The sequence below is a fragment of the Fulmarus glacialis genome, unplaced genomic scaffold (genome assembly GCF_000690835.1).
Source record: "Fulmarus glacialis isolate BGI_N327 unplaced genomic scaffold, ASM69083v1 scaffold3278, whole genome shotgun sequence".
Classification (NCBI taxonomy): domain Eukaryota; kingdom Metazoa; phylum Chordata; class Aves; order Procellariiformes; family Procellariidae; genus Fulmarus; species Fulmarus glacialis.
Genome location: NW_009226158.1, coordinates 2,943 through 26,307, shown reverse-complemented (window position 1 = coordinate 26,307; position 23,365 = coordinate 2,943). Strand labels below are relative to the sequence as shown.

The 23,365-nt window shown below is 37.1% G+C and overlaps 1 protein-coding gene across 3 annotated transcripts in view; it reads left to right on the top strand.

The window, feature by feature from the left end:
• CLCN3 (chloride channel, voltage-sensitive 3) overlaps positions 1–22,190 on the top strand; it is a 37,984-nt gene extending 15,794 nt beyond the window's left edge. For 2 of the 3 annotated variants that reach the window (XM_009582702.1, XM_009582705.1), the window contains 10 exons: positions 255–354; positions 2,654–2,841; positions 3,532–3,654; positions 4,998–5,204; positions 7,489–7,569; positions 8,771–9,316; positions 13,387–13,573; positions 14,937–15,335; positions 17,058–17,274; positions 21,380–22,190. In XM_009582702.1, coding sequence (XP_009580997.1) covers positions 255–354; positions 2,654–2,841; positions 3,532–3,654; positions 4,998–5,204; positions 7,489–7,569; positions 8,771–9,316; positions 13,387–13,573; positions 14,937–15,335; positions 17,058–17,274; positions 21,380–21,470 — 2,139 coding nt within the window. In that variant the 3' untranslated portion in view covers positions 21,471–22,190. Of the gene's footprint in view, positions 1–254; positions 355–2,653; positions 2,842–3,531; positions 3,655–4,997; positions 5,205–7,488; positions 7,570–8,770; positions 9,317–13,386; positions 13,574–14,936; positions 15,336–17,057; positions 17,275–19,611; positions 19,688–21,379 lie in introns of all 3 variants that reach the window. The other variant, XM_009582704.1, reaches the window with a different exon arrangement.
• Positions 22,191–23,365: the final 1,175 nt, after the last annotated feature.

Below are 23,365 nucleotides of genomic sequence, written 5' to 3'. Positions count from 1 at the left end.
TAATAATGCATTTCCTGGGTTTTAGTTCATTAATTTAAGCAAATTTACTTTCCTCTGTCAGTTGTTTGGTGTCTGAATAACGAAGCTGATTTATCTATGTAAAGCACTAACTACAAGGAGAATGCTTGTAGTTTAAAGAGAGGATATGTTTGCCTGCAGCTTGCATCAAGCAGTTTGTATGTCATACTTGCGTTTTTTCTCCTATTCATATTACAGAAACACATACAAGTATACATAACGATTTCTCTTTACAGATTAACAGCAAGAAGAAAGAATCAGCATGGGAGATGACAAAAAGTTTGTATGATGCATGGTCAGGATGGCTAGTAGTCACACTAACTGGTTTGGCATCAGGTAAATTAAAAAACAGAGGATTTCTTTCTTAAATTTGTCAACAAGTATAGTTACTGTACTTTTCATTTGTGTGTTATCCACCAACCTGGATAAGAGCTGGTTCAGACTACTGCCATAATTCCATCAGGGAAGGAAAAGGTTGGCTATCTTGATTTACAGGCTTTAGCGTTTTGAGGGGAGGGTTTACTAATCAAACAGAAAACAAAATCCTTACTGAATTTAGTGAGAGTTTGTCAGAGTTACTGAACTTCCATCTACTAACTATCAATGTTCTTTGTGATTGAGTTTGGTGTTCTCCCTTCCTGTTAAATTTTGCTTTTTTCCTGTAGGATTTCTTATGAAAGTGTATTAATTGATTGTGCTAGGTGGCTTTTCTGCTATGATTTTTTTTTTTTTTCCTTCCCCCCCTAGGAACTTTACTGAACCCATTAGCTTATTCCATATGGACCAAAAAGTAGCTCTGGTATATGTGTGGTTTTGGTAAACACACTTCCTTGCAAAGCATGTGTTTATACAGGAGCAAAGTCTAGCTATATATGTATGTCATACCTTTCTAGAGGTTGTTACACAGAAAATACTAGTTTTAATAGGTAGCGTTTGTTGGCCTCTACTTCAACTCTATCTTTTCTTTTTAATGTATTTTTAGGATGAGTTTTACAGCTAAAATAATCTGATAGTTTGTGGCCCCACTGTCATGCAGTGCTGCTTTCTGTCAGCATAGTTTGGAGTGACCAAAATGTGCAGGAGGGAGAAGTCACAAACTTTGTGCCCAGTTTTTCCAAAAAAGTATTTCAAACAGAGAACTTAGATTAAATGCTGGGGAAATTGGACTAGTTGCAGAGTATGGCTATGCCTGTTAAAAAGGCATAGTAACTGTATAATTACTACTTAGATATATACATAATCACTTTCACAAACCACATATAAATTAATATATATGCAAAGTTTGTAGCATGTTTATATACCTCTGAATGTACAAACTGGGAGTTACAATTACTGGAAATTGCTTGTGATAATTTGGGTGGGAAAGTGCAGTGTTGTGTTTCCAGTCCCCAAGCCGCTATGTGTATTAAAATTGCTTTACTATGTTTCTGAGCAACAAAGCGAGCAAATTCTGGCCATGAACATTCCTAGGTTTTTCAGTTTTTTTCAGTTTCAATTGCTTTCTGTTGTATGTGTCTAGTGAATCTTAAATGGTACAACCTTGATTTCAGTCATGGGAGATCTTATGTTTATGTATTTTAATTAATTTGGTTGAAATTTTATTCTACTGAAATACTGCCTTTGACTTTGACTTTGATTGGCCCAGGATCTCAAACTGAGAGTCTGTCAAGATTAGTAAATATAAATTAGTAGATCAGAGGTAATTCTCTGCTACCAACTTACACAAGTAAATTGTGGCTGTCTCTAGATATTTTCTAGAGTGATTCATTTCTAATAGTGATTAATACCTTAAAAATAGTAAATTATAACTAACAGTTGTACATGTTCACAAAAATACTGACTTTAGAAGTAGTTTTTCAGTATACTGCTGCCCTGAAAAACTATTTTGCTTTTGTAAAATAAAGGGGTTTTTAAATCATTTTTTTAAATCCTTTGAAGAAATTTTGTAAGTAATGCCTATTTTTTGAGGACTCTTCAGCAAATTTTCTGCATGTAGTTACAACACAGAATCCCTCTTAAGCTTTGAGTTTGTGAACTGCTTAGTAGCTATACTGTTTGTTACCCGCAATAGGAATTTTACATGCTCACGATGTTACAGAATTAAGTCATTTTGTATATGGATCACCTGAATGTCATCAGGGTTTATTTGGTGTTTTATTTATGTTCTAACTGTTGTTGGTGAGGTAAAAGTTATTTTCTCCAAATACGCTGTTCTGTACAAAACGTAGTAGAATAGTTCATGAGTTCTCTGAGGCATGGCAAGGTAGTTTTGTCAAAAGGTCTATTGTCTTTTTCATCACAAAAATGTATCAGTCCTCTTTGGTTCTTAACTCTTTAGTTTCAGTGGACTGTTGAAGAATTGTGGCATAGAGAAAAAAAAAAAAGAAAAAAACCCATGCATTTAACTTGGGAAATATACAAGGTACTAGATTCTTCAGCAAATGCTAGTCTTACCATATTGCCAATAGGATATATTCCTGGACATCAGTAATATTTTAAATGTCTGTTTCTTTAAAATTTCAATTATTGTCTGTAATTTCAATTTACATCAATTAATACCAGCACATTTCTTCATTTTAGCTGTGTGTGTTATTCCTATTTACCAGAATATTAATACAAAACTGTTTCTAAACAGGGGCATTGGCAGGATTAATTGACATTGCTGCTGACTGGATGACTGACTTAAAGGAAGGCATTTGCCTTAGTGCTTTGTGGTTTAACCATGAACAGTGTTGTTGGGGTTCAAATGAAACCACATTTGAAGAGAGAGATAAATGTCCGCAGTGGAAAACATGGGCAGAACTAATAATTGGGCAAGCAGAAGTAAGTATATGCCCATTCTTTGATGGTCTTGCTTGCTCAACAACTCAACTGAACATGGAAAGAAAATAATGGTCTTAAGGTTAGGGTACTAAACACGGATTTGGATTGTACTGTCTGCTCCATTTTTCAGCATTTGAATTGATTAATAGGTTATAGTGTAATAAATGCGAATTTCATGCATTGCAAGGGGGCTTGGAGTGTTGCAGGTGTAAGGAAGTTACGAGAGTATGGAACTGTTAATAACACGAGAATTTCTATTTTCGATCATAGCTATACATAAAAAGCTAAAAATGAAATTTGTGGTGTTCGCCGATAACTAAGAGTAGATTGGTTTTATGTTTTCTACTACAGATTTTTTTAAATAAAGATTTACTCAGTATTCAGCAGATTTTAGCAGCTCATAGCTATTAAAAAAATACCTGTGCTATGTTTATTTTTTATTTTTAAGATAAAGTGTTAGAACACTTTCTACCTTGTATAACCCAGTCTTTGCTGATGTGCAGGTGTCATGACTTTATGCTTTTCAAACAAAACTCTCTCTTTTGTGACTTGGTAACAATTACTGTCCCTCAAAATGTGTACATAAGTGTACTTGCAGCAAGAGTACTTCTGGGTTATTTTAAGTAGTGATTTTGCTCCTACGTCAAATTTATATTCTGACTTCTTTTTGTTTTTTATTTTTGCTTTTAGGGTCCAGGTTCATACATAATGAACTACATAATGTACATTTTCTGGGCTTTGAGCTTTGCCTTCTTAGCAGTTTCTCTGGTGAAGGTATTTGCTCCCTATGCCTGTGGCTCGGGGATACCTGAGGTGAGGTCTAACTGATATATACATTATAGATATTTCATATTAATGTGAAAGTTCCTGCTGCCCTACAGGGTCAGGGGGAAGGCAAGAGGGGGCGCCCTGTGACTTTGATGAAATACATTAATATGAGTATTCAAATTGAAATAATGTAATTGTGCTAATTGTTGCTGAGAAAAATACCCCAAATTTTAGAGAACCTCCTGAGTTTGTAGATTTTGCTGCGTGCTTCTGGCTGGACTACTTTTTAAGGAAGCATTTAGCTTAAGAGAGTAGACTTCTGAAGAGTGATTTCCAAAGCTCCCCCCAATCCTCACCCTCCCTATGGTGGTAAGAGAGCAGTGGTTTATTGACAGAATAGGGGTCCTTTGATACAGCAATTGATCTTTTGTTGCACTGGCTTTAATCGCCTTAACTAGCACAAACCATTAGACAATCACAAAATAAAATGTGTAATATCCTCAAAAATTCATTGTTTTTACAATTGCTGTCTGCTACTATACACAGAATGGGAGGGAAAAACCCAAAGTCAAAGTCTGGTCAGTCTCACTTTTCCTGTCATTCTGTAAATTTTTTTTTATGTATGTATACTGTAGAAGTTGAAGGACAAATCCTGCCTCTGAATAAGCCTGGAGTAGTTCTGTGCTGTTATTCCAGAAGAGATTTCATCCTAAATTGGTTTCCAAATTTAGCTAAATTTTACTTTCTAGACACAGCTGCCCGGTGTTTTGTGTATATCCTATTTATAGACATGTTGTCCTTTCCGATGAGAACTCTATTATTTCCTATATGTGGGCATATTTTCCAGGCTAATAATATGACACTGTTAGGCAAGTGGCCCATCTTTTCTAGTGGAAAAAGGCTGATCTTTTCCATCTTCGTGTCAAGGAATCTACTGTTAAATTTTTATGTAGAGATGGTAAAACATAAGGAGAAAACAGAGAGGGGTAAAATTGGTGCGAGTGTGATGTTGCTACAATAGATGACCTTGAGTATAGTTTTTGCAGGTTGATTTTTCCTTTGGGAGTTTTCTGACTTTCACTTGATAATTTACATCATAAACCAATGAAAGCAGTCTTAGAAGCTACTGCAGATTATTTTTCTACAAAATGTAATGGATAATGTTGTTGTATGTTATTGTCCAGTGTTTAAGAGTAAGTTGCAAATGGAGAGCCTCTGGCAACCAGGTGGACTCAGTGTAGCAATCTGAACAATACAGGTTTTAAAGTGTAATAAAGTTAGTAATTTGAAAAGGCTATTTTTGAAGTTATGCAGCTAAAATGGTAAAAGTAGTTATTTTCTGAAGAAAGGAGAATGCAGTAACATGTATTATTTTTTCTTTCTTCCAGATAAAAACTATTTTGAGTGGCTTCATCATCAGAGGTTACTTGGGGAAGTGGACTTTGATGATAAAAACAATTACTTTAGTCTTGGCTGTCGCATCAGGTTTGAGTTTAGGAAAAGAGGGTCCCTTGGTACATGTTGCCTGCTGCTGTGGGAATATTTTTTCCTACCTCTTTCCAAAGTACAGCACAAATGAAGCTAAAAAAAGAGAGGTAAGTTCTTGCAAAAGCATTTCTAGAATGTATTGAATATCCATGCATTTACACCAATTTCTTTAAAAGATTGTATTTGTTCTTTTGGACAGTGTTTAGGCTTGGATTATCAATGTTATTTATTATGTTAAGAAAAATGTATTATCCCTAACATTCTCCAAGGTAAATTGTTTCCATGTCAGAGTAAGTTTGCGTTTCTCCCACCTCAGAGACAATTTGATTTTACTTAAATTCTTTCTGTTCTTGGCTCTACATTTTGGTAATTGACGAATGTATTTAGTTGTGAGGACAGCAGAGGACTTTTCAACCTGTGAGCAAAGTATTCCTGGAAGAGGGTTGGTGACAACAGTGTTTCTGTCCTGTTTCAGTTTGTTGTTGTTAGTGGGAGTGTGGTGGGTTAGCCTTGGTGCCTTCCAAGCTGCTCTCTCACCCCTCCTCCTCAGCAACACAGCAGGAGAAAATAAGATGAAAAGCTTATAGGTCAAGATAAGGACATGGATATCACTCACCAATTACCATCGCAGGCAAAACAGGCTAGACTTGAGGAGGATTACTTTATTGCCAGTTAATAACAGAGTAGGATAGTGAGAAATAAAAACAAAACTAGAAACACCTTGCCCCAACTCTACCTTCTTCCCAGGCTCAGCTTCACTCCTGACTCTTCTATCCCAAAGTGGCACAAGGGGGTGGGGAGTGGGGGCTGTGGATAGTTTGTAAAGCTTTGTCTCTGCTGCTCCTTCCTCCTCATGCTCTTCCCCTGCTCCGGCATGGGGTCCTACCCATGGGAGACGGTCCTTCATGAACTCCTTCAGCATGGGTCCTTTCCACGGGGTGCAGTCCTTCAGGAATGGACAGATCCAGCTTGGATCCCCCACAGGCCGCAGTTTCTGCCAGAAAACCTGCTCCTGCATGGGCTCCTCTCCTCATGCCATGGCTCCTGCCAGGAGCCTGCTCTGGCGTGGCACATCCACCTGCTCTGGCGTGGGGTCCTCCACAGGCTGCAGGGTGGCGATCTGCTCTGCCATGGTCCTCCATGGGCTTCAGGGGGACAACCTGCATCACCATGGTCTTCTCCACGGGCTGCAGGGGAATCTGTGCTACGGCACCTGGACCACCTCCCCGCCTCCTTCTTCCCTGACCTTGGTGTCTGCAGGGCTGTTCCTCTCACATTTTTCTCAGTCCTCTCTCTCACAGCTGCTGTGCAGTGCTTTTTATCCTTTCTTAAGTGTCTTGTCACAGAGGCACCACCAGCATCACTACACGGGCTCAGCTTTGGGCAGCAGCGGGTCCATTGTGGAGCTAGCTTGAACTGGCTCCATTGGACGTGGGCGTAGCCTCTGATGTCTTCACACAGAAGCTACCAAAACCTTGTCACATATAGACAATAGAGAGCGCCATGCTAATGAAAGCAAGTATAGTCATAGAGAGTAGCAAGATTGAATATTCCTATTAATTCAATAAAATTTTTGTATTGTAAAATAAAAAAGGGTGTCATCCCAGCTTTGCCTCAGTTCTCAGGCTTAACTTCTACTTCTAGAAGGAGACAGCAGAACATGGGAAATTTGGATTCACTTCCTATTTCAAAGCTGCATATTCTTAAATCATTTAACTTACCTGTGGTTTAGCTGCTTATCTCAGAATAATGTAATAATTCTCTTTGAGTTTCTCTGTGTATTCTTCCACAGGTGTGTAAGGGCTACTACTTGGGGGCCTTGTTCTTGCAAGGAATTTGTCCGTTATAATTAGCACACACTTTAACCATTCTCATATATTGAACATAATTCATCCATGATGCTGTCGGACCAGCTGCTGCTTCAGTTCCTCTTAATCTCTCCCTTAATCTCAGTTCACATCTTTTTGCCAGTTTTTGCTTGAAGACTACTGAGCACAAATATCCAGGACTGATACAAAAGCTATGTCTCTCATCGATTTTTGTCCCTTGAATAATATTTGTGATTGGTGGACTTCTCCGCAACACACATCTAGCACAATTTCTTGAAAATGAGATATCAGCAGTTTCATACTGAAGCGTAGACTCCTTTGGGTGCTTCGCTGGGGAGGCTTTGAGCAGCGTCCATGGCTGCGTCATGGCTAGTATCTGGTCAGCGGCTGCTGTGCCACTGGTCACATCTTATGAGCATTCTGGTACATTTAGTTGATGCTTTTTTGTTGTGTGTCCTTGATAGAAACAGAAGAAACTGATAACTGTAATGAGATTCTGTTCTTCATGTTTAAAGCATATCACAGACTGAAAAAAAACCCCCTCACCATTGTTCTTTTCCAGGTATTGTCAGCTGCCTCAGCAGCAGGAGTATCTGTAGCCTTTGGTGCCCCAATTGGTGGAGTCCTTTTCAGTCTGGAGGAGGTATGTCAAGAGATGGCACTGAAGGATAGATATTAAAAAAAATCCTAAGAAGGAAATTATTTTTGGACCCACACTTCAAAGTCAAGGGTCCTGTTATCAGCAAACTCCTAAAGATATTTTTTCTTTTCTTTGGATGAATGTCAGCTTTGCTTTATTTTTCTGGAAAAGGGCTGAGTCAGTTAGTAATAACAGTTTACATACAGATAGACATGCAACAGTTTTTCACTCCAGGAGTGTATTCTGGGAAAAAAAAACAAAAACTGGCTCATTTTTTTTCATTGTGAAAAGACGCTTTCGAAACCTATTTGATAGTTTTATGAAACAAGTTTTTAAACATTACTTTTCTTAAAGTTTCAGACACTAAACACGATTGAATCCATTAGTTATTAAAAAGGCAAATATGCTATAAAACTGACCTCCAAGGCAACTGACCTCTCTTCTCCAAGAAGTGTTCCGTATTAAATCAGTTTTGATTAGCTGTTTTCAAAATATGTAAGAATGTTATTTAGATCATTAGCATTTTTAAAAAACCTAAAAATATAAACATCTCTGAATTGAAAAAAGGAAGCAAAATACTCTTTCATGTATAACTTAGCTATATTATTAGGGGATTTTGAGGAATTCCTTTGTTGCCAAAAAAAATCAAAAAAAGCTCAGAAGAAAACTCTCTTGAAATTCAAATCAGGCTATGTGGGGCCTAAGTGTGAAATTGCATGCTGTGTTTTGAGGATTTTTTTTTTTTTTTACATTTTAATTATACGTCATAAAAATAACACATTTGCCAGAAACCTTTCACTGTAGGTTGAATGGAGTTGGAACGGTATTAGCAGGAAATTTGAGAGAGCAGCTAGTACACAGTCTGGTTCTTGTGAGTGCTAGAAAGAGATACTTATAAACAGAGAAGCTTTTAAACATGAATTACTATGCATTATTTCCTAACAGTCTTAAAACAGCAGTGGTTTCAATACTGCCTTAGTATTGTCTTTAGAACTGACGTAAGTATGAATTGTTGTAGAGCTTTATAAAAATGTAGTATGTGCTGGAGCGCCAGTGCTCCAAGTGATAGGAATAATACTGATAATGTAAAAGTACTTTTTTTTAATATGCCATGTGAGCAGCAGTACTGTAACACGTGCATAAAACAGTCTTTCCAGTATTTTTAATAGACTCACTAATAATTCTCATGTATTGCCTTTTGCAGGTCAGTTACTATTTCCCACTGAAAACTTTATGGAGATCATTTTTTGCGGCTTTAGTAGCTGCATTTGTTTTAAGGTCCATCAATCCTTTTGGTAATAGCCGCCTAGTTCTTTTTTATGTGGAATATCACACTCCTTGGTACCTTTTTGAACTGCTTCCTTTTATTCTTCTGGGAGTATTTGGTGGGCTCTGGGGAGCGTTTTTCATCCGAGCAAATATCGCGTGGTGTCGTCGACGCAAATCTACAAAATTTGGGAAGTATCCTGTCCTGGAGGTTATTATTGTTGCAGCAATAACAGCTGTCATTGCATTTCCTAATCCATATACAAGGCTAAACACCAGTGAGCTTATTAAAGAGCTCTTCACAGACTGTGGGCCGTTAGAATCCTCCTCCCTCTGTGACTACAAAAATGATATGAATGCGAGCAAGATAGTAGATGATATTCCTGACCGTCCAGCAGGCACTGGAGTCTATTCAGCTATATGGCAGTTGTGTTTAGCACTCATATTTAAAATAATCATGACAGTCTTCACTTTTGGTATCAAGGTAAGTGTAAATGCAGTGGCTGCGTCATCTGCTGTGATTATTTAATTATTGCCTTTCTCATTTTCTATCTCTCAAAGCTAGCAGCTTTGTTTATAGAATTTTTTTCATGTGTAGTTCTTTTAAAAAAAGGTCTTTTTACTGTTGATTAGTAAGCAGTTCTTTTAGAAAACAATATTAAGTTTAATTAAATTCAAATGAGCCCTTCATTCGGCTGAACAGAAACGCGTGCTACATTTAATAGGGAACAGTAACTGTGTGGGTGGATGGCTGTTTGTATGGGCCTAATTCAGCAATAAGGATGATTCTAAGATTTCCAAGAGCTGAGTTCATCTGAGTTCAAATATAACCACTCAGGTTCCCTAGTCCTGCTACATGGAAAAAAAGAAGACTGTACCTCTTGAACAACTTGTAGGGTTTTTCTTAATCCCCTCTCTGCATTTATCACATAAATGTAATTACTGCAGACTGTCAAAGGGAGCCGAGGATGATTTCTTTCCTGAAATTTCCAGTATTGCATGTCATGACTAGAAAGCAGGCTTTGTTCATGTGACTGTAATGGGAATTTCTTCTCTGTTACGTCCAGCATAATTTTTGTCTTTCCTGGTCATTTCATAAATCTGTTTTGGAGCTCTCTTCAGTTTCTCTCCAACCTGTGGCTGCTTTCTGAATGCTGTATAACTCTCACGCCTTCATCATTTTCTGTCTTGTCAGGCTCACTTCATAGTTTTTTGCGACTACATGGTTATCAAACGTGTCTTAACACAAACGTGTTGTAGAATGTTCACTAAGCAGGATTTGTGTTTAAACTGGCTTTAACTTTTTGGTCTACATTGCTGTTCCATGTAACTGCATGCATAAGAAAACACTTTTTCTGTGAGGGTGGTTGAACACTGGAATAGGTTGTCCAGAGAACTTGTGGAGTCTTCATCCTTGGGGATACTCAAAACCTGACTGGATGCAATCCTGGGCAACCTGCTGGACTTGACCCTGCTTGAGCAGAGGTGTTGCACTAGACAATCTGGAGTGGTCACGGCCAACCTCAACTGTTCTGTCATTCTGTAATTGATAGAACACTATCATGTTGTATTTCTCATGTGTTGATATTTTAGAAGAAGTTGCAGTCTGTTATTTGAAGTTACTTTCCATACATTGGTTGATGGGTAAGAGAAATCCATTGTGTGTTTTAAATGCTGGTCTTCCATAGGTCAAAATTTCAGACATTATTCTGTAACATGACCACTTTGATCTGTTGTATTCACTTACTGTATTTCACTTATATCTAAGGCTCTGCCCTTCTAAGCATTGTAACATTTCTTACCGTTCATGTGTTCTTGTGCATCTGGCTCATTCCCACGGGATTGTCACCACAGGATCACACTTTGAGTATTAGAATTCACTAGATTACAGGAGGGTAGGGTTTACACTTCATTTGGTTTTGGTTCATTTTCTTAAAACTTCAGCATCTGCAATTTGGTGGAAATATTTTTGTGAAGTTGTAAGAATATATTTATCACTCTGCCAATAGGCAAGGAGGCATGCTGCTGTCATTGATGGGACTGTGCTACACACGTTTCTCTGAAGCTTTAAAGCATATGGCTGGTTAGAATGTCAGCCAGTACCTGGAGACCTGGATAAGGGGATCTCACTTCAATGTTATATTTATTTGCATTTTAAGCTTTATTTCTATGAAAGGAGGAGAAAATGCAAAATTAAAAAAAAAAAAAAAAAAAAAAGACGACATGACTGTCATTTAAATCATTAGGATCCCCTGGGCTCTTCAGGTCTGTTCCTGGAGCTGTAGCCATGTGCAAACACACAAGTCTCCCCCATGGGAACTGTTTTCCTGTGAGATAAGCAAAGCAACTTAGCTGCTGCCTGTGGGGCATTTTTTTTCTTACTGCCATGAAATAGATCACCAGGAAGCTGATCTGGCAGTGGTTGGTTTGTTTGGGTTTTTTTGTTTTGTTTTGTTTTTTCTTTCAGGCTTCTGTACCTATGCTGTACTGCTAATTATCACTAAACTCGTTACTGTGTCTAAATGCTGATGATCAACAGTTGGGGTGGGATAACAGCTTCCCCTCAGAACCTGGTATGCAACTGCACTACCAAAGAAGTGGAAAATTGCACCCATACTCTGATTTCTTGCGTGTTTCAAAGATGATACACGTGCCACAGAAAAAATCTTTTTCTCTGTAGTATAACTTGAGTTAGGCTGGCATGCACTGGAGAAGAAAGCTGAGACAAGGTAGAACCTAACTTTTGTTCCTTGTTCCTTCTCAGTGAAGGTTCCTCTCCACTTTGTGACTTGTGATTCAGAGGCTTATGCAAACAAATTCAGCTGTAAAATCATAATTACAGTTAGACTTCTAACCATTATCCACATGTGATGGGAAAGAAAAGAAGGAGCTAGATGCATAAAAAAGTTATGTTAACAGAGGACCAGAAACAATTTGGATGTAATTTCCATGTGGAGACTGAATTTCGGTGGCATGTTGCTGTAGCAGACTAGAATCTGAGGCAGTTTCAAAGATTTATTCCATTACTTTTATATCTGAAATGTTATTTTTTCAGGGTGCTATTGAACTGTTCACCAAGAAAGAATTTCACTCAAGAAAAAGTTTGGATTTTAACAGTTAGAAAGGGGCTTAGACGCATGATTATTTGTGGGAAAGAACAGTAGTATGGTGGTATAAATGCACAGTTTGGATATTACACTAAAATGATAGCATTGAACCTCTATCAACACTGAAATACTAGGTAATTCAGGATGGGAATGAAGGATTATTGAACTTTTTCTCCAAAACCTGTGCTGCTGGCTTTCAAACACAAATTTTGCTATGTTTGATTGTCCTTGGTTTGTCTGTTAGAAATCATCTTTGCAACCATAAATATGGGCAGTAATAATAATGATGATGCAAATAGATTCTGAAATACAGTTCTGCATCAGCTATTGGATTCCATGGCAAAATCTATAGTTTGGAATTGTACAGTACTGAAATTTCACAGCTGTACAGTGGCAAAAAGTTAAATTATGTGTCCTGTTACACCAGGAGTGCAATTTTTTAATGAGGTTATTTTGACAAGATGGGTTTAGGTGCATTTAGACAAAAAGTAAAAATTCCACTATTTATTTGTAGTCAGATCTGTAGCTCAGTCATGGTAAAAAATATTTTGATACTAACAACTGCTGTGAGGAGAAGCAGTGGGCATTTCCAGTTTAATGAGACATCTAGACACCAGTATGTTTTTTGGAAAGAAGATTAGCTTCCTAAAGAGGAGAAAAGATACATCAGCAGTTTCTCAGATGAACCTTCGCTCCTTATGAGGCTGCTGATAAAAGCAAGACTTGCAGTAATATTTTACTAAGCCATGTTGGTGTGGCAAGGCCTTTTCAGGTTTTAGTTAATAACAGAAAAACAGTTTAAATAACTAAAATTACAGTAGGAACTTTTTTTTTACAGTAACGTGTTACCTACTTTTTGCAATGTGAGTTGTCCTGCCTTTTGCTCTCTTAGTGTATTTAGCATTCTATATACACCACTTTGTATGGGAAACTGCAATATAGTAAGCAAAGCTTCTTTTAAAAATCGACTATTTAGTTGGCCATCTAATTTATGGCAGTGTTAGGAAGCAGTTTGGGAAGGCAGTCCTATGTGCAAAGCTTCTTCAGTAAGTGAATGTTGACTCAGAGGAACATGAAGTAATAAGGGAGATGGGAAATAGTAAGGAAGACTTTTCAGTACTAGTTGCGCAGCTCAGGTTGGACGTATCTATGGTAAAAATTGTGCTGTTGGCACCGAGAGTCTAGTTTGTGGTCCTCTGTTGGTGATAGATTTGCTCTTAAATAGAGTAAAATATAAACAGATGTGCTCATAAAATGGACTCAGGTAACCACGTTGATCAGAGGTATCAATAGTTAGTTTTACTAACCTTGCAATGTCAATTTACATATTTTTAACATAACAATTTAAGCGTTTGCATATCTTTTGGCAAAAAAAAAATTACTTGTAAAACTATGCATCAGGTATGTTCCCATCAGCGTGACAACAGTTGTTCTTTTTTTGTGGCAGGTTCCATCTGGGTTGTTCATACCTAGTATGGCAATTGGAGCAATAGCAGGAAGGATTGTAGGAATTGCAGTGGAGCAGCTGGCTTACTACCATCATGACTGGTTCATTTTCAAGGAGTGGTGTGAAGTTGGAGCTGACTGTATTACACCTGGTCTTTATGCCATGGTTGGTGCTGCTGCGTGCTTAGGTAACTAAAATATAACAAAGTAAATAAGTATCTTATTTCTTGTATGTTGCCAAAATAATGATTAAAAATGAAGGGAGAGACAAACGTGTGAAGTTTTGGAACACCTTTTTATATGGACTTCTCCCTTTTCAGAATAATACATTCACATCTCTACACGAGACCGTCAGATCCTTGTGATCTGAGGAATAACGTGAAATTTAAATTGATGAGAAACAGAAGAATTTAAATAGTAGTGTTTGCTTTCCCTTTTTGGTGTCAAGAGGTGTCACTACTACATCAGTCAGAAAAACTAGTTTCTTGAAATGTATGAAGTAGAGGATTTGCAGAGTGAAGTACTGTTGAAATTATTACAAGGAGGTGACATGATCAGCTGCCGCTTCTACATGATTTGCAAAAAATGTTGTTGAAATTCATAATCCAAACAAAACTTACAGAAGTGTCTGATGATTTGAGGAGTCCAGCTTGAGATATTTTTAACAAGTCTGATTTACAAACTGTTGAAAATCGGCTTCATTGGAAGGAGGCTTAAGTTGGGCACCTAAACTAGGAGAGGTTTTTGAAGGTCTTGTCTTGTTCTAGCTTATAACTTCATTGCCTTAGAAGTTGAACTTAAAAGCTATTAGTACAGATCCTGCAAAAGAGTAGACCTTTTCCTTAAGGAAAAGTGCATTTGAGCAACCAAATAAACTAGTGGTACAGATTTAGTTTTTGGAGAGGTTGTTGCTGACTTTTAATAGATCAACTTGAATCACTTCCAAATGCGTTGAAAGAAAGATCATATTCTTTTATTGAATGAAGATACAGCATCAGAAACCTTCGCAGAAAAAACATCTTGAATACTAACAAAAGAGAAATATAATCCCTGTCTTCTCCTATTGTCCAAGGAAGAGGTTTCATCAACTCAGAATTCTCTTAGCTTTTCAGATTCAGCAACAGCATTAAATTCCTAATCCTTTGGACAACATAGCTGTTGAATTGCTACCTGTGACTTCCCTGCATTAGTTCCATTCTTTTTCCAAATTCTTACCTTACTAGATTTCCTTGCATTTCTCATTATTTTTAACCTAGGTGCAGTATGGAGAAATACGTAGTTTTATTCTTCGTTTACATGAAAGAACTGCACATATTTTTCAAATCCCTTTATTCTCTGACTTTCTAGGAATTTTCCCTAAAGCTCACTTTTACTTCTGAAAGTTTTGTGTTCATTTTTCCTGTCTGCTTCTCTTTGTACTATACAGAAAGATGTTTGTCAGATGACCTTTAATGGCGAAGTTATGTTTGAGGTTCTCAACAGGATGGCAGGAAATTCTAAATTCATTGTTATCTGATACTAGAATGTTACTGGCTACCATTTTTCTTGCAGGTGGTGTGACAAGGATGACTGTGTCCCTGGTAGTTATTGTCTTTGAGCTAACAGGAGGGCTGGAATATATTGTGCCCCTAATGGCTGCAGTCATGACCAGTAAGTGGGTAGGAGATGCCTTTGGTAGGGAAGGCATCTATGAGGCACACATCCGACTGAATGGATATCCTTTCTTGGATGCAAAGGAAGAATTTACTCACACAACACTGGCTGCTGATGTTATGAGACCTCGAAGAAGCGATCCACCTTTAGCAGTTCTGACGCAGGATAATATGACAGTCGAAGACATAGAAAACTTGATCAATGAAACCAGCTATAATGGTTTTCCTGTTATTATGTCAAAAGAATCACAGAGACTAGTGGGCTTTGCTCTAAGAAGAGATTTAACTATTGCAATAGGTAATTATCTTCCAGTATTGCATGATTATATATGCCAATTTAAATGATTTTATAGCTTAAAACAGAATTTACTCTTTGTGTTTCTAGACTTATTTCAGGTTCAGATACCTTGCACAGGCTGTCTGTTCCTTTATTAAGTATATGATTATCTTCAATAGCAGGCTCTGAAATGGAGAAAATGTTAATCTCTTTGTCTCTGTCATAAAAACAAGAGTTGTCATACTGAAGTAGGCCAAAACATCATCTAGTCTGGTATTTTTGTTTGTTTTGAGGCTTTTGCTAGTATCTCTTTTCCTCAAGTGACACTACATTAACATTCTTCTTCAAAATTGAATAATTCTCATTTTAGAACAGCAGGATTCTGTGAGAATTACTGTCCAAGTAATTTTTAAATTTAAATGTGTATCGTACTTCTCTCTGACAGTATGTTGTTTACTACTGTTATAACAACTAAGATTGTATTATGTAGAGATAAGTGAAATACTAATTATTCTAGGTTTCTGTTTTTGAATTCGTTTGTGTAATGGGAAATTTGGCCCTGGGCACATGAGCACACAAGCCCTGTTTGGCCCTCTTTCTCTGGGTGAGTATTAGAACCCGTGTGATACTTGTGACAGTGCTTTGTGCAATGACAAGAAAAATTCTGTGGATTTTGAGGATATTATCATAACCAAAGGAGAAAATCATTATTATGTAAGAAAATATTACAAAACTGTAACATTTGGTGCATGAAATCAATGATGGAAGTTGCATCTTAAACGACTATTTTTTTTTTTGGAATTCATAAGATTGTACATTGATAAGAATCTCTTTGACAAAGACACTTGAGAAAGAGACACAAAAGTCTCCTGAAACTTTTAAAAAAAATGTTTTGTGTACACAACACTGTTTACTTCAGTAAAACTTTTGCCTGTGGTCTTAATACTGCGTATACTATGGTATTATACTACGTAGGATCTATAGGAATGTTCAAAACTTGGAAATTATTATAGACATCATACTTTTTAAGTTTGCATTTACTTACGAATAAATGGAGGAATAGCAGAAAATTCTTCTAAAAATACACTTTTCACAGGTAAGACTCATTTCAGCTGCTGAGATTGCACAGTGCAAGTTGCTTATTCTTGGATTTTGGTTGCCTCAAGAGAGTCATTGTGTGAAATAGTTCAGGGTACAGGGAGGGATGTTGATGTCACCAAGGTGATGAAGACATGAAAAGGAAGAGGATCCAGTTCACACAAAAGCTAAATAAATTCATTATAAACAAGAAGACAACATTTTCAGAGTGATCAGAAATGAGTTCATTGGTTTCAAACCAACAATAATTACAGCCATTGGAATCATGACAGGGGAGCTGTCAATTGAGATTGGCTTTCCCCCTGACAGTCGTCTATGTGCTTCCTGTATGCTAGTTTTCAAGTCTTTCCACCTCTGTATAGTAAATAAAAGGAAGTTACTGGAGTGAGAAAGGTAGAAGCCAAAGAATGGCTAAAGCTGTATGGTAGATGGCTTTTGTGATTTCTGCACAAACACTTCTTAGGGATAAAGCGGTGGCTATGGAAACACATCGAAACAGCATGTATCAGAATATCAGCATCTAGAGAATAACATCAGAGTCTGGTAGTGTTGATTGATCAGTCTGTTTGCACTGAATTATCTTACTCCAAGAATGTAAATTATTCTTCCTCTGCTGTTTCCCCCCCTCCCCTCTTTTTCTTAAAGAAAGTGCTAGAAAGAAGCAGGAGGGGATTGTTGGCAGTTCCAGGGTCTGTTTTGCCCAGCATACCCCATCGCTTCCAGCAGAAAGCCCTCGACCTTTGAAGCTTAGAAGCATACTTGATATGAGCCCTTTCACCGTTACAGACCACACACCAATGGAAATAGTGGTGGATATTTTCCGGAAGCTGGGTCTGAGGCAGTGCCTTGTAACACACAATGGGTGAGTAAAGTTGCAGCAATGCTGTTCATTTTTGCTAGATACAGTAATTTTCACTTCCAGGATCAGAGTATTTGAACCAGGATATATTCCAGGATCACGGTATTTGAACCCGTAAGTTTGGTACTGCAACTGAGGACACTAACTGTTTGTTAAGAAGGTGCTGTGCTATGGCATCTCTCTCAAATTATTACTCCTCCCTTGCATTCCAAGTGAGCAGGCAAGTGATTTCAATCATTTTAAGATGTTCTTTTAAAAATTAACTCTCGTTCAGCAAGTTTTATGTGTGCAACTTGCATGTAGAGGAGACACAACTTGTCTTGCAGAAATGTAGTCTTGTCTTGTGCACAGTCTAAGGCCTCTATTTCCTCCTTCTCATACATGTTCTGGCAATGGGTAATGTATCAGCTATTGAACATCTACAAATACCTGGGTTCATAAAAAGTAGGGGAGGAAATGATCCAGTCAATATCTCCTCTTCTGGAGTTTAGTGATGGCCATTACCACCAAGCTCTTGTTGATGGAATACTAACAACTAAATAACTGCTACTAGTTCTGAACTTCAGTCTGCAACCTTTGTTTCTACACTTCAAAATATTTCAAGAAAGTAATTTTAAGATTTAGAATGTTTGTAGATGAGACTATAGGGAGTTGTCATGTGATTACCCACTAAACAAATCAGCCCTAGGCATGGAAACATAAATGTTCATTATAATTGCCTCTTATCTAAACTACTCCTTGTTTTTTCTGACATGATCTTTTTCTGTGTAGCTGCTCCTTTAACATTCTGCTTTCCTATATCTCTTGCGTTAAACACTTGACACACAACATAGCAACTCCTACTATAGTATCTTGCTTTCTCTTTAGCATGTCTTCAAGGCACCTGAGGAATGAAACATTGTCTGCTAATCCACGTTATTTAGGATCAATGTCCATGGAACAAAACCCAAGAAACCTGAAATATGGGTGGCACTGACTTTGTTTTGCTGTGGGCAAAAGAACTGCTGCTATAAGTGGCAAATATTTAAATATTGCATTGGTTTCCAAGTTTATTTTTTCAGATGTATTTTAAAACAAATTTAAATGTTCTCCTGCTTTTATTTCTTCAATGTGAGTAGATGTTTTCAGAAGCATAAATGACTTAAAAAACCTTACTCTGGTGGGGAAAGGACATCATGATCTGACACTTAGAAGTCACTGCAGGCATGTAATTATTGTTGTTTTGGGGAGGGAAATTTGAATTGATAAGACTTCAATGAAGAATATTTACTATGATTTTTTTTTTCTTAGTTTCTGTTGTGGTTGAGTGCTAAAACATTGACATTGATGTTAAAATCGACTCTAAAGAAAGCTTAATCGTGCAAAGCTGTGTCAAACTGTACTATAAATTTTTAACTATTTTATGATAAAGTAGCAAGTATGGATGGCTTTAATAATTCGCTGTTTTCAGACATTCATATTTGTTGTCCTACTTCAATTTACAAACTTGTGATATTCTGTGAGCACACTTGTTACAACAAGATGATAGTAAATACTCGTACTAGTGGTATTTAGCCATGGCATATAGCCATGTGGACATTAAGGACTAATCTATATTTTGGCAAATTTCCTGCAAATTGAATACACCCACATAAAGGCACATATCAACTTACTGGTTCCAATCCAGATTGGAATAGGAACTGTGCAGAAATCGGTGCTGATGACAAATATAGAGATATGTAAAGACTGAGTCTCACTCGTCCTAATTTGTACCGAAGTATCCATTTCAGGGAGTTGCTCTTGATTTATACTGTCATGAATGAGAAATTTGTCTGAATTTGTCTGTTTCTAGGGACACCAGAAAACCATACTTCATAGTGCGGCTTCAAACCTCAGTTGCTACCACTTTACACAGTTATTACTTTGTTCATCTACTGTGGCTTGTTAAAACGTGAATAATGATCTCTGTGTGTGAGGAGAAATAACTATTAAACAAAGGAAATAAAATAGATTCTAGTTTCAGTGCCTCTAAAACCTGAAGAGATGTGAATTTAGGGAGAAGGGATGAAGTACACCTCCCTGACGTGTACTTGATATGAGAAACATACTGCTCTGGAGTGGTTGAAGATCCAATTGTGTTCAGCATTTTGGGAGAAAAAGCAAAAAGGCAATGTCTGGGAAAGGGTACTGACTTTGAAATCATTTTTTCATTTAATTATCTCATTAGCTTTCCTGCAACCTTTTTTTTTTTTTTTTTTTTTTTTTTAGTTTTGCTCTACTCTAATCCTTTTTCATTATGATTAGAACTTTTTTTTAATTTGTTTTCACACACAGTTATTAGCATAACATGATCTGTTTCAGGATTGTCTTGGGGATCATCACAAAGAAGAACATATTAGAGCATCTCGAGCAACTAAAGCAGCACGTCGAACCCTTGGTGATTAGATATATCAGATCTCATAATTAGACACATTAGAAGTCAGGAAGCATGAAACTTGTGAACTGTTCAGGGCTTTTATGACATCAGCTGAACAATGAAATCATCTTAAGCTACAAATTTGTATTAAACCATAAAATGATACGTGCAAAATCCTTTTGTAGAAATTAAGCTGTTCATATGGACATACTGTTAGTCACAACATTAAAGGAAAGTAAACAATAGACTTTCTGATCTTCTTGTTCTTGAGATCACATAAATCCGTCTAGTTGATCTGCTGATTTCCCCCAGTGGGAAAGCACGCAGGTAGGAATACTTTCTCCCCTCCTAATGCAAATTAAGATTTTCATATATGCCAATTTCTTTTTCTGATCTTGACAGCTTTAAATAGCTGTTAAATAGCAAAGTAAGTATCACGTCTTTTGAGAAGCAAAGCCAAGCATGTTTTTAATGTATCGCAGCATTAGATCTTCCCTGTAATCCTCCTTTATCAACATTTTTTAAAAGTACTCTTATTTTTAGTGAAGTCCTGTGATTTTATGTAAAGTCCTGTGATTCTGCTGCTGTTATCTACAGCAATTAATGTACTCCTTTATAAAATGTTCAGTGATATCCTAAGCCACTGAGTGGCATGCTACTATGTTGACTATTGACTTCAGAATCCAGATACTGTTTTAACCATGATGTTGTGAACTAACCTTAGCTAGAAGGTAGACTTTGTCTTAATTTGGACATGGGTTGCTAGTTACATCTCTACTAAACCTACCCACCAAGTTTAGCTGCTTATGTGCAAAACATGCTAATTATGTTCTCATTTTATGCTCATATTTCACAAGTATTTCATGCGTCCTTTAATAAGACAAAACGAAATGTACTAACCAGAATAACAAGGGCAGCAGCTCATTCATTCTGCTCTTTGCTTCTCCTGTGATACTATCCTTTTGGACAGTTTCACCTTTTTTGATGTTTCGCAGAGTTACAATTCTAAAAGCCATGAAGACCCCGTCATAAGAGCACAGTATCTAAATTGGCAAATGAAAATTTTCTTTTATTATTCATTATTTATTTTCTAAAGCTGTGAACTCCAAAAACTAGTTAACTGTTGCTTATTTTACAAAAGTTTCATGGCCGATACAGTGTGCTCCTATGAATACATTCAGCCTGAGCCAGTGCATCAGACTGGAAGGATTCTTATGATTTAAAAATGGAGGGAAGGGGAGTTTGATTTGCTGTGAGGATTTTGGGCCATCAAGCGGTACGTCACTTCTGATGGCAAGGTTGGAACATGCCTCCCTTTTGAAATGGGATCAATATCACTTCTTTTTCATACCTCTTTTTTCTTTGTCCCTCTCTGTTACTTTTTTGTTGGCATATGCTAATCAAAATTTCATTTTTGTAGAAACAAAAAGTTAAATAAAAATTGTCATGGGCTCTACTTGTATTACTTGTATTTCATTAAAATGGACTACAGCTGTCAGAGACCATCTGATATGGTGTCTCAGCATTGCTGTCTTTTAACAAACCGGTGGTTCCTCAATATTTTTGTTAATAAAATGTTTTTGTTTAAATAAGAAAATCAGGCTGTTTAGTTTTGCTCTATTCCTGTCAACAAAAAGGACTTGGCTACAGATTTGTTCTGCTTTATTATTTTCCTGCTTGGATTAATACCAATCTTCCATTTATCCTTTTCAGGCGCCTCCTTGGCATTATAACAAAAAAAGATATCCTCCGTCATATGGCCCAGACGGCAAACCAAGACCCCGCCTCAATAATGTTCAACTGAAACCCATAGCTGAGGAGAGAGAGGAAACGGAAGAGGAGGTTCATTTGTTGAATAGCACAACACTTTAGTCTGGGGGATACTTGTAAAATCAGAGACGATAGCTGGGTTTTTGCATAACAGTGCTGCTGGAAATCAGGAGTTGGTCTGGGGGAATATGTGGCAAGGAGGAAGGCTGATGGGAGCGTGGGAAGGGAGAGCTGCTGTCCTGCACTGGATGCGTCCCGAGACGTCAGGTCTGCCATGATAGTGCAGTGGGTAAGCCGTGCGAGGTGGCGCAATTCTCCAGCCCCAGCCTGGTACTTCAGCATTGAAGAGATGTGTTACTAGTCCCTGTTTCTGGAGGGATCATTCTGAATTGAGCCATCTTACAGAGACTGAAAGGTCTTGGCCCTTTTTACCATTGAAAACTGTTGTGTTAACTCATGAAACGTATAATTATTACACGTCACCTTTCTACATTCCAGAAGAGCTTTATTTCTCTCTCTCCTGAGCCGTAACAAAGCCTCTTTAAAATTGGTGTGCCCTTTTGAAGCAGTTGTTTCTCATATTGAGATGTAGTGAGTTACCGAGGTTTGATCACAAGAAGGGAGGTTTTTCTTGTGCCATTAAACGTGTAAGTTTGTACATCATGAAATGCTTGGGGCAGTACAGATCCACTGCGACAAAAACAGATTGAACAGGTAATAACTTGCAAGAACCATGTGAGACTTCTTTCAACCCATGTGCTGTCATGATATGAGAAAAATTAAAACGAGATGAAACTAGCGTTTCAAAGAAAAAGACTGTTTTTGCTGCAGAAAATATCAATAATGTGACCTGGTCTTATGCAATTTTTGTATTATTGAAAACACTATGATATATACCAATGTTGTGCAGTATAAGGAAAAATACTGCTCTTCTACTAGTTAAGAGCTGGAACAATTCTGTATAGGTGTATCTGGTAAAAATTGCATGCTACAACACTGGAGATCTTTTCCCCCGCCCTGTAAAATTTGAGAATGGTCATTTTTATTTTTTCTTCTCCACAAAAGACGTTCCACTGCTGACATGGTAGGAGGAAATGTAAATCATAACTTGCACTAAATGTATATTATTTTTCTTGAAGTTTTACCATTCTTTATTTATATTTGTATGGATTAAAAAAATCTATTAAATATGAATCAGTTAATATCTCACATAACTAATTACCTTTTTAATGTGATTTTATAGAATAATTCATAATCCTCTGCAAGTAATTAGGAGGATTAGCAAATGTTTACAACTAGATGAAGGGTTTAAACAAAATGGTTTCTTTATGATCCAGATGCATATAAGATCATTTTCAAATATAACTTTCACTGCCGTTACCTTGAGATTTCCTTTTTTCTTTACTAGCAGATAACTGGAACAGTAATATTAAAATTTTATTTTAAAAAACTGCAGGGTTTTAAAAATAATAGGAAGAAAGCAACTGTAATTATTAGATTGCTTTTGACTTTTTTTTTCCCCAAAGTATATAGAGGTGTAAATGATATGTGGCCACAGAAGATGAGCAGCAGGGCAGAATTGAATCCAGTACTTGAAACTTTGGCAGGACTTTAAAATTCAGCAGCAACACACATGCTAGCAGGTGAACCCACAGATCCCTAACTTCTTTACTTTTTTCTTTCCAGTCACTAGATTAATTTTTTTCATATTCATTTTATCAAACACATGCAGAGGAAAAAAGGCAATATGCTATAAGCCTAAAGTTGGGAGGAAAAAAATTAAGAAATCTGGCTGACAAAAATCATACTTTATAATATGGGGTTAGAGAAAATTTCTGTCTTTTAACAGTTATGCCCACGAGACTGCAAAAATACAAATGGTGAAAGTCTAAAATAATAATCCTAGGTATCTCTAAGGCATTCATCACA